At 36.0% G+C, this 13513-nt stretch overlaps 1 protein-coding gene across 4 annotated transcripts in view; it reads right to left on the bottom strand.

The window, feature by feature from the left end:
* The window catches only part of slc9d1 (solute carrier family 9 member D1), a 174704-nt gene that overhangs the window by 91007 nt on the left and 70184 nt on the right, over positions 1 to 13513 (bottom strand). For all 4 annotated transcript variants that reach the window (XR_014381150.1, XR_014381152.1, XR_014381151.1 and 1 more), the window contains exon 6: positions 1496 to 1711. Coding sequence is in view for 1 of the 4 variants with exons in the window: in XM_082963747.1 (XP_082819873.1) it covers positions 1496 to 1711 (216 nt within the window). In the remaining 3 variants the exon portion in view is untranslated. The remainder of the gene's footprint in view (positions 1 to 1495; positions 1712 to 13513) is intronic.

Here is a 13513-nt window from a genome sequence, read left to right as displayed (position 1 = left end):
CAGTCTTCATATGGTCAGATTACAGCTGGACTCATAGGACAGTCTTCATATAATCAGATTACAGCTGGACTCATAGGAGAGTCTTCATATAATCAGATTACAGCTGGACTCAGGACAGTCTTCATATGGTCAGAATACAGCTGGACTCATAGGACAGTCTTCATATGGTCAGAATACAGCTGGAGTCTTAGGACAGTCTTCATATGGTCAGAATACAGCTGGAGTTTTAGGACAGTCTTCATATGGTCAGAATACAGCTGGAGTCTTAGGACAGTCTTCATATGGTCAGATTACAGCTGGATTCATAGGACAGTCTTCATATGGTCAGAATACATCTGGAGTCTTAGGACAGTCTTCATATGGTCAGAATACATCTGGAGTCTTAGGACAGTCTTCATATGGTCAGAATACATCTGGAGTCTTAGGACAGTCTTCATATGGTCAGAATACATCTGGAGTCTTAGGACAGTCTTCATATGGTCAGAATACAGCTGGAGTCTTAGGACAGTCTTCATATGGTCAGATTACAACTGGATTCAAAGGACAGTCTTCATATGGTCAGAATACAGCTGGAGTCTTAGGACAGTCTTCATATGGTCAGAATACAGCTGGAGTTTTAGGACAGTCTTCATATGGTCAGAATACAGCTGGACTCATAGGACAGTCTTCATATGGTCAGAATACATCTGGAGTCTTAGGACAGTCTTCATATGGTCAGAATACATCTGGAGTCTTAGGACAGTCTTCATATGGTCAGAATACATCTGGAGTCTTAGGACAGTCTTCATATGGTCAGAATACATCTGGAGTCTTAGGACAGTCTTCATATGGTCAGAATACAGCTGGAGTCTTAGGACAGTCTTCATATGGTCAGATTACAACTGGATTCAAAGGACAGTCTTCATATGGTCAGAATACAGCTGGAGTCTTAGGACAGTCTTCATATGGTCAGAATACAGCTGGAGTTTTAGGACAGTCTTCATATGGTCAGAATACAGCTGGACTCATAGGACAGTCTTCATATGGTCAGATTACAGCTGGACTCATAGGACAGTCTTCATATGGTCAGATTACAGCTGGACTCATAGGACAGTCTTCATATGGTCAGATTACAGCTGGACTCATAGGACAGTCTTCATATGGTCAGAATACAGCTGGACTCATAGGACAGTCTTCATATGGTCAGAATACAGCTGGACTCATAGGACAGTCTTCATATGGTCAGAATACAGCTGGACTCATAGGACAGTCTTCATATGGTCAGAATACAGCTGGACTCATAGGACAGTCTTCATATGGTCAGATTACAGCTGGACTCATAGGACAGTCTTCATATGGTCAGAATACAGCTGGACTCATAGGACAGTCTTCATATGGTCAGAATACAGCTGGACTCATAGGACAGTCTTCATATGGTCAAATTACAGCTGGACTCATAGGACAGTCTTTACATGTATAGGATCATTAGCGTTCAGGGGTTAAAGTTGGTACTGACCTTGATGAAGTGTTGATCGGAGCGGGGCATGGTGGAGTCTCTGGGCTTGGTCAGAACATACTGGTTGTTCTGGGAGTCGATGAGCATGCTCAGTCCCACGTCGTACTCCACCTCTCCACCTCTCCTTGACGCGTTCCTTCTTCTTTTCCCTCCGTCTTCCTCCTCCTCCTCCACTCTCAGCACTGCCTCCACGTTGGCTACGTGCACGCCATTCATCTGATCACAATCCTGATAATAACTCTACTGGTATAGCAGCGCCTTTAATACAATACATAACAGCCCCAAAGCAGCACATCAGGGCCTGTCTTTATACAGCCTCTCAGACCGCTGATCTGGGATCAGGTCCTCCCTGTCCAAACAGTCTGATTCATTATGCTCTAAAAAGGGAGAATGATCCTAGATCAGCACTTCCTATTCTGACCTGGGACGTGGTCCGCTATATGACCTATGTGTTTGTTGTTGTTGATGAACCTGTTTATTGTTGTCCTCTATATGACCTATGTGTTTGTTGTTGTTGATGAACCTGTTTATTGTTGTCCTCTATATGGTCTATGTGTTTGTTGTTGATGAACCTGTTTATTGTTGTCCTCTATATGGTCTATGTGTTTGTTGTTGTTGATGAAGCTGTTTATTGTTGTCCTCTATATGGTCTATGTGTTTGTTGTTGTTGATGAACCTGTTTATTGTTGTCCTCTATATGGTCTATGTGTTTGTTGTTGTTGATGAAGCTGTTTATTGTTGTCCTCTATATGGTCTATGTGTTTGTTGTTGTTGATGAACCTGTTTATTGTTGTCCTCTATATGGTCTATGTGTTTGTTGTTGTTGATGAACCTGTTTATTGTTGTCCTCTATATGGTCTATGTGTTTGTTGTTGATGAACCTGTTTATTGTTGTCCTCTATATGGTCTATGTGTTTGTTGTTGTTGATGAACCTGTTTATTGTTGTCCTCTATATGGTCTATGTGTTTGTTGTTGATGAACCTGTTTATTGTTGTCCTCTATATGGTCTATGTGTTTGTTGTTGATGAACCTGTTTATTGTTGTCCTCTATATGGTCTATGTGTTTGTTGTTGTTGATGAACCTGTTTATTGTTGTCCTCTATATGGTCTATGTGTTTGTTGTTGTTGATGAACCTGTTTATTGTTGTCCTCTATATGGTCTATGTGTTTGTTGTTGATGAACCTGTTTATTGTTGTCCTCTATATGGTCTATGTGTTAGTTGTTGTTGATGAACCTGTTTATTGTTGTCCTCTATATGACCTATGTGTTTGTTGTTGATGAACCAGTTTATTGTTGTCCTCTATATGGTCTATGTGTTTGTTGTTGATGAACCTGTTTATTGTTGTCCTCTATATGACCCATGTGTTTGTTGTTGTTGATGAACCTGTTTATTGTTGTCCTCTATATGATCTATGTGTTTGTTGTTGATGAACCTGTTTATTGTTGTCCTCTATATGGTCTATGTGTTTGTTGTTGTTGATGAACCTGTTTATTGTTGTCCTCTATATGACCTATGTGTTTGTTGTTGATGAACCTGTTTATTGTTGTCCTCTATATGACCTATGTGTTTGTTGTTGATGAACCTGTTTATTGTTGTCCTCTATATGGTCTATGTGTTTGTTGTTGATGAACCTGTTTATTGTTGTCCTCTATATGGTCTATGTGTTTGTTGTTGTTGATGAACCTGTTTATTGTTGTCCTCTATATGACCTATGTGTTTGTTGTTGATGAACCTGTTTATTGTTGTCCTCTATATGGTCTATGTGTTTGTTGTTGTTGATGAACCTGTTTATTGTTGTCCTCTATATGGTCTATGTGTTTGTTGTTGATGAACCTGTTTATTGTTGTCCTCTATATGGTCTATGTGTTTGTTGTTGTTGATGAACCTGTTTATTGTTGTCCTCTATATGGTCTATGTGTTTGTTGTTGATGAACCTGTTTATTGTTGTCCTCTATATGGTCTATGTGTTTGTTGTTGATGAACCTGTTTATTGTTGTCCTCTATATGGTCTATGTGTTTGTTGTTGATGAACCTGTTTATTGTTGTCCTCTATATGGTCTATGTGTTTGTTGTTGATGAACCTGTTTATTGTTGTCCTCTATATGGTCTATGTGTTTGTTGTTGTTGATGAACCTGTTTATTGTTGTCCTCTATATGGTCTATGTGTTTGTTGTTGATGAACCTGTTTATTGTTGTCCTCTATATGGTCTATGTGTTTGTTGTTGTTGATGAACCTGTTTATTGTTGTCCTCTATATGGTCTATGTGTTTGTTGTTGATGAACCTGTTTATTGTTGTCCTCTATATGACCTATGTGTTTGTTGTTGATGAACCTGTTTATTGTTGTCCTCTATATGGTCTATGTGTTTGCTGTTGATGAACCTGTTTATTGTTGTCCTCTATATGGTCTATGTGTTTGTTGTTGTTGATGAAGCTGTTTATTGTTGTCCTCTATATGGTCTATGTGTTTGTTGTTGTTGATGAACCTGTTTATTGTTGTCCTCTATATGGTCTATGTGTTTGTTGATGATGAACCTGTTTATTGTTGTCCTCTATATGGTCTATGTGTTTGTTGTTGATGAACCTGTTTATTGTTGTCCTCTATATGGTCTATGTGTTTGTTGTTGTTGATGAACCTGTTTATTGTTGTCCTCTATATGGTCTATGTGTTTGTTGTTGATGAACCTGTATATTGTTGTCCTCTATATGGTCTATGTGTTTGTTGTTGTTGATGAAGCTGTTTATTGTTGTCCTCTATATGGTCTATGTGTTTGTTGTTGTTGATTAACCTGTTTATTGTTGTCCTCTATATGGTCTATGTGTTTGTTGTTGATGAACCTGTTTATTGTTGTCCTCTATATGGTCTATGTGTTTGTTGTTGTTGATGAACCTGTTTATTGTTGTCCTCTATATGGTCTATGTGTTTGTTGTTGATGAACCTGTTTATTGTTGTCCTCTATATGGTCTATGTGTTTGTTGTTGTTGATGAACCTGTTTATTGTTGTCCTCTATATGGTCTATGTGTTTGTTGTTGATGAACCTGTTTATTGTTGTCCTCTATATGGTCTATGTGTTTGTTGTTGATGAACCTGTTTATTGTTGTCCTCTATATGGTCTATGTGTTTGTTGTTGTTGATGAACCTGTTTATTGTTGTCCTCTATATGGTCTATGTGTTTGTTGTTGTTGATGAACCTGTTTATTGTTGTCCTCTATATGGTCTATGTGTTTGTTGTTGATGAACCTGTTTATTGTTGTCCTCTATATGGTCTATGTGTTAGTTGTTGTTGATGAACCTGTTTATTGTTGTCCTCTATATGACCTATGTGTTTGTTGTTGATGAACCAGTTTATTGTTGTCCTCTATATGATCTATGTGTTTGTTGTTGATGAACCTGTTTATTGTTGTCCTCTATATGGTCTATGTGTTTGTTGTTGATGAACCTGTTTATTGTTGTCCTCTATATGACCTATGTGTTTGTTGTTGTTGATGAACCTATTTATTGTTGTCCTCTATATGGTCTATGTGTTTGTTGTTGTTGATGAACCTGTTTATTGTTGTCCTCTATATGGTCTATGTGTTTGTTGTTGTTGATGAACCTGTTTATTGTTGTCCTCTATATGGTCTATGTGTTTGTTGTTGATGAACCTGTTTATTGTTGTCCTCTATATGACCCATGTGTTTGTTGTTGTTGATGAACCTGTTTATTGTTGTCCTCTATATGATCTATGTGTTTGTTGTTGATGAACCTGTTTATTGTTGTCCTCTATATGGTCTATGTGTTTGTTGTTGTTGATGAACCTGTTTATTGTTGTCCTCTATATGACCTATGTGTTTGTTGTTGATGAACCTGTTTATTGTTGTCCTCTATATGACCTATGTGTTTGTTGTTGATGAACCTGTTTATTGTTGTCCTCTATATGGTCTATGTGTTTGTTGTTGATGAACCTGTTTATTGTTGTCCTCTATATGGTCTATGTGTTTGTTGTTGTTGATGAACCTGTTTATTGTTGTCCTCTATATGACCTATGTGTTTGTTGTTGATGAACCTGTTTATTGTTGTCCTCTATATGGTCTATGTGTTTGTTGTTGTTGATGAACCTGTTTATTGTTGTCCTCTATATGGTCTATGTGTTTGTTGTTGATGAACCTGTTTATTGTTGTCCTCTATATGGTCTATGTGTTTGTTGTTGTTGATGAACCTGTTTATTGTTGTCCTCTATATGGTCTATGTGTTTGTTGTTGATGAACCTGTTTATTGTTGTCCTCTATATGGTCTATGTGTTTGTTGTTGATGAACCTGTTTATTGTTGTCCTCTATATGGTCTATGTGTTTGTTGTTGATGAACCTGTTTATTGTTGTCCTCTATATGGTCTATGTGTTTGTTGTTGATGAACCTGTTTATTGTTGTCCTCTATATGGTCTATGTGTTTGTTGTTGTTGATGAACCTGTTTATTGTTGTCCTCTATATGGTCTATGTGTTTGTTGTTGATGAACCTGTTTATTGTTGTCCTCTATATGGTCTATGTGTTTGTTGTTGTTGATGAACCTGTTTATTGTTGTCCTCTATATGGTCTATGTGTTTGTTGTTGATGAACCTGTTTATTGTTGTCCTCTATATGACCTATGTGTTTGTTGTTGATGAACCTGTTTATTGTTGTCCTCTATATGGTCTATGTGTTTGCTGTTGATGAACCTGTTTATTGTTGTCCTCTATATGGTCTATGTGTTTGTTGTTGTTGATGAAGCTGTTTATTGTTGTCCTCTATATGGTCTATGTGTTTGTTGTTGTTGATGAACCTGTTTATTGTTGTCCTCTATATGGTCTATGTGTTTGTTGATGATGAACCTGTTTATTGTTGTCCTCTATATGGTCTATGTGTTTGTTGTTGATGAACCTGTTTATTGTTGTCCTCTATATGGTCTATGTGTTTGTTGTTGTTGATGAACCTGTTTATTGTTGTCCTCTATATGGTCTATGTGTTTGTTGTTGATGAACCTGTATATTGTTGTCCTCTATATGGTCTATGTGTTTGTTGTTGTTGATGAAGCTGTTTATTGTTGTCCTCTATATGGTCTATGTGTTTGTTGTTGTTGATGAACCTGTTTATTGTTGTCCTCTATATGGTCTATGTGTTTGTTGTTGATGAACCTGTTTATTGTTGTCCTCTATATGGTCTATGTGTTTGTTGTTGTTGATGAACCTGTTTATTGTTGTCCTCTATATGGTCTATGTGTTTGTTGTTGATGAACCTGTTTATTGTTGTCCTCTATATGGTCTATGTGTTTGTTGTTGTTGATGAACCTGTTTATTGTTGTCCTCTATATGACCTATGTGTTTGTTGTTGATGAACCTGTTTATTGTTGTCCTCTATATGGTCTATGTGTTTGTTGTTGTTGATGAACCTGTTTATTGTTGTCCTCTATATGGTCTATGTGTTTGTTGTTGTTGATGAGCCTGTTTATTGTTGTCCTCTATATTGTCTATGTCTTTGTTGTTGATGAACCTGTTTATTGTTGTCCTCTATATGACCTATGTGTTTGTTGTTGTTGATGAAGCTGTTTATTGTTGTCCTCTATATGGTCTATGTGTTTGTTGTTGATGAACCTGTTTATTGTTGTCCTCTATATGGTCTATGTGTTTATTGTTGATGAACCTGTTTATTGTTGTCCTCTATATGGTCTATGTGTTTGTTGTTGATGAACCTGTTTATTGTTGTCCTCTATATGGTCTATGTGTTTGTTGTTGTTGATGAACCTGTTTATTGTTGTCCTCTATATGGTCTATGTGTTTGTTGTTGTTGATGAACCTGTTTATTGTTGTCCTCTATATGGTCTATGTGTTTGTTGTTGTTGATGAACCTGTTTATTGTTGTCCTCTATATGGTCTATGTGTTTGTTGTTGATGAACCTGTTTATTGTTGTCCTCTATATGGTCTATGTGTTTGTTGTTGATGAACCTGTTTATTGTTGTCCTCTATATGACCAATGTGTTTGTTGTTGTTGATGAACCTGTTTATTGTTGTCCTCTATATGACCTATGTGTTTGTTGTTGTTGATGAACCTGTTTATTGTTGTCCTCTATATGGTCTATGTGTTTGTTGTTGTTGTTGATGAACCTGTTTATTGTTGTCCTCTATATGCCCTATGTGTTTGTTGTTGATGAACCTGTTTATTGTTGTCCTCTATATGACCTATGTGTTTGTTGTTGTTGATGAACCTGTTTATTGTTGTCCTCTATATGGTCTATGTGTTTGTTGTTGTTGATGAACCTGTTTATTGTTGTCCTCTATATGGTCTATGTGTTTGTTGTTGTTGTTGATGAACCTGTTTATTGTTGTCCTCTATATGGTCTATGTGTTTGTTGTTGATGAACCTGTTTATTGTTGTCCTCTATATGACCTATGTGTTTGTTGTTGTTGATGAACCTGTTTATTGTTGTCCTCTATATGGTCTATGTGTTTGTTGTTGATGAACCTGTTTATTGTTGTCCTCTATATGGTCTATGTGTTTGTTGTTGATGAACCTGTTTATTGTTGTCCTCTATATGGTCTATGTGTTTGTTGTTGTTGATGAACCTGTTTATTGTTGTCCTCTATATGGTCTATGTGTTTGTTGTTGTTGATGAACCTGTTTATTGTTGTCCTCTATATGGTCTATGTGTTTGTTGTTGTTGATGAACCTGTTTATTGTTGTCCTCTATATGGTCTATGTGTTTGTTGTTGATGAACCTGTTTATTGTTGTCCTCTATATGGTCTATGTGTTTGTTGTTGATGAACCTGTTTATTGTTGTCCTCTATATGACCAATGTGTTTGTTGTTGTTGATGAACCTGTTTATTGTTGTCCTCTATATGACCTATGTGTTTGTTGTTGTTGATGAACCTGTTTATTGTTGTCCTCTATATGGTCTATGTGTTTGTTGTTGTTGTTGATGAACCTGTTTATTGTTGTCCTCTATATGCCCTATGTGTTTGTTGTTGTTGTTGATGAACCTGTTTATTGTTGTCCTCTATATGGTCTATGTGTTTGTTGTTGATGAACCTGTTTATTGTTGTCCTCTATATGGTCTATGTGTTTGTTGTTGTTGATGAACCTGTTTATTGTTGTCCTCTATATGACCTATGTGTTTGTTGTTGTTGATGAACCTGTTTATTGTTGTCCTCTATATGGTCTATGTGTTTGTTGTTGATGAACCTGTTTATTGTTGTCCTCTATATGACCTATGTGTTTGTTGTTGTTGATGAACCTGTTTATTGTTGTCCTCTATATGGTCTATGTGTTTGTTGTTGATGAACCTGTTTATTGTTGTCCTCTATATGATCTATTTGTTTATTGTTGATGAACCTGTTTATTGTTGTCCTCTATATGACCTATGTGTTTGTTGTTGATGAACCTGTTTATTGTTGTCCTCTATATGACCTATGTGTTTGTTGTTGATGAACCTGTTTATTGTTGTCCTCTATATGACCTATGTGTTTGTTGTTGATGAACCTGTTTATTGTTGTCCTCTATATGGTCTATGTGTTTGTTGTTGTTGATGAACCTGTTTATTGTTGTCCTCTATATGACCTATGTGTTTGTTGTTGTTGTTGATGAACCTGTTTATTGTTGTCCTCTATATGGTCTATGTGTTTGTTGTTGATGAACCTGTTTATTGTTGTCCTCTATATGGTCTATGTGTTTGTTGTTGATGAACCTGTTTATTGTTGTCCTCTATATGACCTATGTGTTAGTTGTTGTTGATGAACCTGTTTATTGTTGTCCTCTATATGGTCTATGTGTTTGTTGTTGATGAACCTGTTTATTGTTGTCCTCTATATGGTCTATGTGTTTGTTGTTGTTGATGAACCTGTTTATTGTTGTCCTCTATATGGTCTATGTGTTTGTTGTTGTTGATGAACCTGTTTATTGTTGTCCTCTATATGGTCTATGTGTTTGTTGTTGTTGATGAACCTGTTTATTGTTGTCCTCTATATGGTCTATGTGTTTGTTGTTGATGAACCTGTTTATTGTTGTCCTCTATATGGTCTATGTGTTTGTTGTTGATGAACCTGTTTATTGTTGTCCTCTATATGACCAATGTGTTTGTTGTTGTTGATGAACCTGTTTATTGTTGTCCTCTATATGACCTATGTGTTTGTTGTTGTTGATGAACCTGTTTATTGTTGTCCTCTATATGGTCTATGTGTTTGTTGTTGTTGTTGATGAACCTGTTTATTGTTGTCCTCTATATGCCCTATGTGTTTGTTGTTGTTGTTGATGAACCTGTTTATTGTTGTCCTCTATATGGTCTATGTGTTTGTTGTTGATGAACCTGTTTATTGTTGTCCTCTATATGACCTATGTGTTTGTTGTTGTTGATGAACCTGTTTATTGTTGTCCTCTATATGGTCTATGTGTTTGTTGTTGATGAACCTGTTTATTGTTGTCCTCTATATGATCTATTTGTTTATTGTTGATGAACCTGTTTATTGTTGTCCTCTATATGACCTATGTGTTTGTTGTTGATGAACCTGTTTATTGTTGTCCTCTATATGACCTATGTGTTTGTTGTTGATGAACCTGTTTATTGTTGTCCTCTATATGACCTATGTGTTTGTTGTTGATGAACCTGTTTATTGTTGTCCTCTATATGGTCTATGTGTTTGTTGTTGTTGATGAACCTGTTTATTGTTGTCCTCTATATGACCTATGTGTTTGTTGTTGTTGTTGATGAACCTGTTTATTGTTGTCCTCTATATGACCTATGTGTTTGTTGTTGATGAACCTGTTTATTGTTGTCCTCTATATGGTCTATGTGTTTGTTGTTGTTGATGAAGCGGTTTATTGTTGTCCTCTATATGGTCTATGTGTTTGTTGTTGTTGATGAACCTGTTTATTGTTGTCCTCTATATGGTCTATGTGTTTGTTGTTGATGAACCTGTTTATTGTTGTCCTCTATATGGTCTATGTGTTTGTTGTTGATGAACCTGTTTATTGTTGTCCTCTATATGACCTATGTGTTTGTTGTTGATGAACCTGTTTATTGTTGTCCTCTATATGGTCTATGTGTTTGTTGTTGATGAACCTGTTTATTGTTGTCCTCTATATGGTCTATGTGTTTGTTGTTGATGAACCTGTTTATTGTTGTCCTCTATATGGTCTATGTGTTTGTTGTTGATGAACCTGTTTATTGTTGTCCTCTATATGGTCTATGTGTTTGTTGTTGTTGATGAACCTGTTTATTGTTGTCCTCTATATGGTCTATGTGTTTGTTGTTGATGAACCTGTTTATTGTTGTCCTCTATATGGTCTATGTGTTTGTTGTTGATGAACCTGTTTATTGTTGTCCTCTATATGGTCTATGTGTTTGTTGTTGTTGATGAACCTGTTTATTGTTGTCCTCTATATGGTCTATGTGTTTGTTGTTGATGAACCTGTTAATTGTTGTCCTCTATATGGTCTATGTGTTTGTTGTTGTTGATGAAGCTGTTTATTGTTGTCCTCTATATGGTCTATGTGTTTGTTGTTGTTGATGCACCTGTTTATTGTTGTCCTCTATATGGTCTATGTGTTTGTTGTTGATGAACCTGTTTATTGTTGTCCTCTATATGGTCTATGTGTTTGTTGTTGATGAACCTGTTTATTGTTGTCCTCTATATGACCTATGTGTTTGTTGTTGTTGATGAACCTGTTTATTGTTGTCCTCTATATGGTCTATGTGTTTGTTGTTGATGAAGCTGTTTATTGTTGTCCTCTATATGACCTATGTGTTTGTTGTTGTTGATGAACCTGTTTATTGTTGTCCTCTATATGACCTATGTGTTTGTTGTTGATGAACCTGTTTATTGTTGTCCTCTATATGGTCTATGTGTTTGTTGTTGATGAACCTGTTTATTGTTGTCCTCTATATGGTCTATGTGTTTGTTGTTGATGAACCTGTTTATTGTTGTCCTCTATATGACCTATGTGTTAGTTGTTGTTGATGAACCTGTTTATTGTTGTCCTCTATATGACCTATGTGTTTGTTGTTGTTGATGAACCTGTTTATTGTTGTCCTCTATATGACCTATGTGTTTGTTGTTGTTGATGAACCTGTTTATTGTTGTCCTCTATATGACCTATGTGTTTGTTGTTGATGAACCTGTTTATTGTTGTCCTCTATATTACCTATGTGTTTGTTGTTGATGAACCTGTTTATTGTTGTCCTCTATATGGTCTATGTGTTTGTTGTTGATGAACCTGTTTATTGTTGTCCTCTATATGGTCTATGTGTTTGTTGTTGTTGTTGATGAACCTGTTTATTGTTGTCCTCTATATGCCCTATGTGTTTGTTGTTGTTGTTGATGAACCTGTTTATTGTTGTCCTCTATATGGTCTATGTGTTTGTTGTTGTTGATGAACCTGTTTATTGTTGTCCTCTATATGCCCTATGTGTTTGTTGTTGTTGTTGATGAACCTGTTTATTGTTGTCCTCTATATGGTCTATGTGTTTGTTGTTGATGAACCTGTTTATTGTTGTCCTCTATATGACCTATGTGTTTGTTGTTGATGAACCTGTTTATTGTTGTCCTCTATATGACCTATGTGTTTGTTGTTGATGAACCTGTTTATTGTTGTCCTCTATATGGTCTATGTGTTTGTTGTTGTTGATGAAGCTGTTTATTGTTGTCCTCTATATGGTCTATGTGTTTGTTGTTGTTGATGAACCTGTTTATTGTTGTCCTCTATATGGTCTATGTGTTTGTTGTTGATGAACCTGTTTATTGTTGTCCTCTATATGGTCTATGTGTTTGTTGTTGTTGATGAACCTGTTTATTGTTGTCCTCTATATGGTCTATGTGTTTGTTGTTGATGAACCTGTTTATTGTTGTCCTCTATATGGTCTATGTGTTTGTTGTTGTTGATGAACCTGTTTATTGTTGTCCTCTATATGGTCTATGTGTTTGTTGTTGATGAACCTGTTTATTGTTGTCCTCTATATGGTCTATGTGTTTGTTGTTGATGAACCTGTTTATTGTTGTCCTCTATATGGTCTATGTGTTTGTTGTTGTTGATGAACCTGTTTATTGTTGTCCTCTATATGGTCTATGTGTTTGTTGTTGTTGATGAACCTGTTTATTGTTGTCCTCTATATGGTCTATGTGTTTGTTGTTGTTGATGAACCTGTTTATTGTTGTCCTCTATATGGTCTATGTGTTTGTTGTTGATGAACCTGTTTATTGTTGTCCTCTATATGGTCTATGTGTTTGTTGTTGATGAACCTGTTTATTGTTGTCCTCTATATGACCTATGTGTTTGTTGTTGATGAACCTGTTTATTGTTGTCCTCTATATGACCTATGTGTTTGTTGTTGATGAACCTGTTTATTGTTGTCCTCTATATGGTCTATGTGTTTGTTGTTGTTGATGAACCTGTTTATTGTTGTCCTCTATATGACCTATGTGTTTGTTGTTGGATGAACCTGTTTATTGTTGTCCTCTATATGGTCTATGTGTTTGTTGTTGATGAACCTGTTTATTGTTGTCCTCTATATCACCTATGTGTTTGTTGTTGATGAACCTGTTTATTGTTGTCCTCTATATGGTCTATGTGTTTGTTGTTGTTGATGAACCTGTTTATTGTTGTCCTCTATATGGTCTATGTGTTTGTTGTTGATGAACCTGTTTATTGTTGTCCTCTATATGGTCTATGTGTTTGTTGTTGATGAACCTGTTTATTGTTGTCCTCTATATGGTCTATGTGTTTGTTGTTGTTGATGAAGCTGTTTATTGTTGTCCTCTATATGGTCTATGTGTTTGTTGTTGTTGATGAACCTGTTTATTGTTGTCCTCTATATGGTCTATGTGTTTGTTGTTGATGAACCTGTTTATTGTTGTCCTCTATATGGTCTATGTGTTTGTTGTTGATTAACCTGTTTATTGTTGTCCTCTATATGGCCTATGTGTTTGTTGTTGATGAACCTGTTTATTGTTGTCCTCTATATGGTCTATGTGTTTGTTGTTGTTGATGAACCTGTTTATTGTTGTCCTCTA

Source organism: Salmo salar, chromosome 17, assembly GCF_965601325.2.
Source record: "Salmo salar chromosome 17, fSalSal1, whole genome shotgun sequence".
Lineage (NCBI taxonomy): Eukaryota > Metazoa > Chordata > Actinopteri > Salmoniformes > Salmonidae > Salmo > Salmo salar.
Note: the sequence above shows the minus strand (reverse complement) of the source record. Positions and strands in the feature narration are given on the sequence as shown.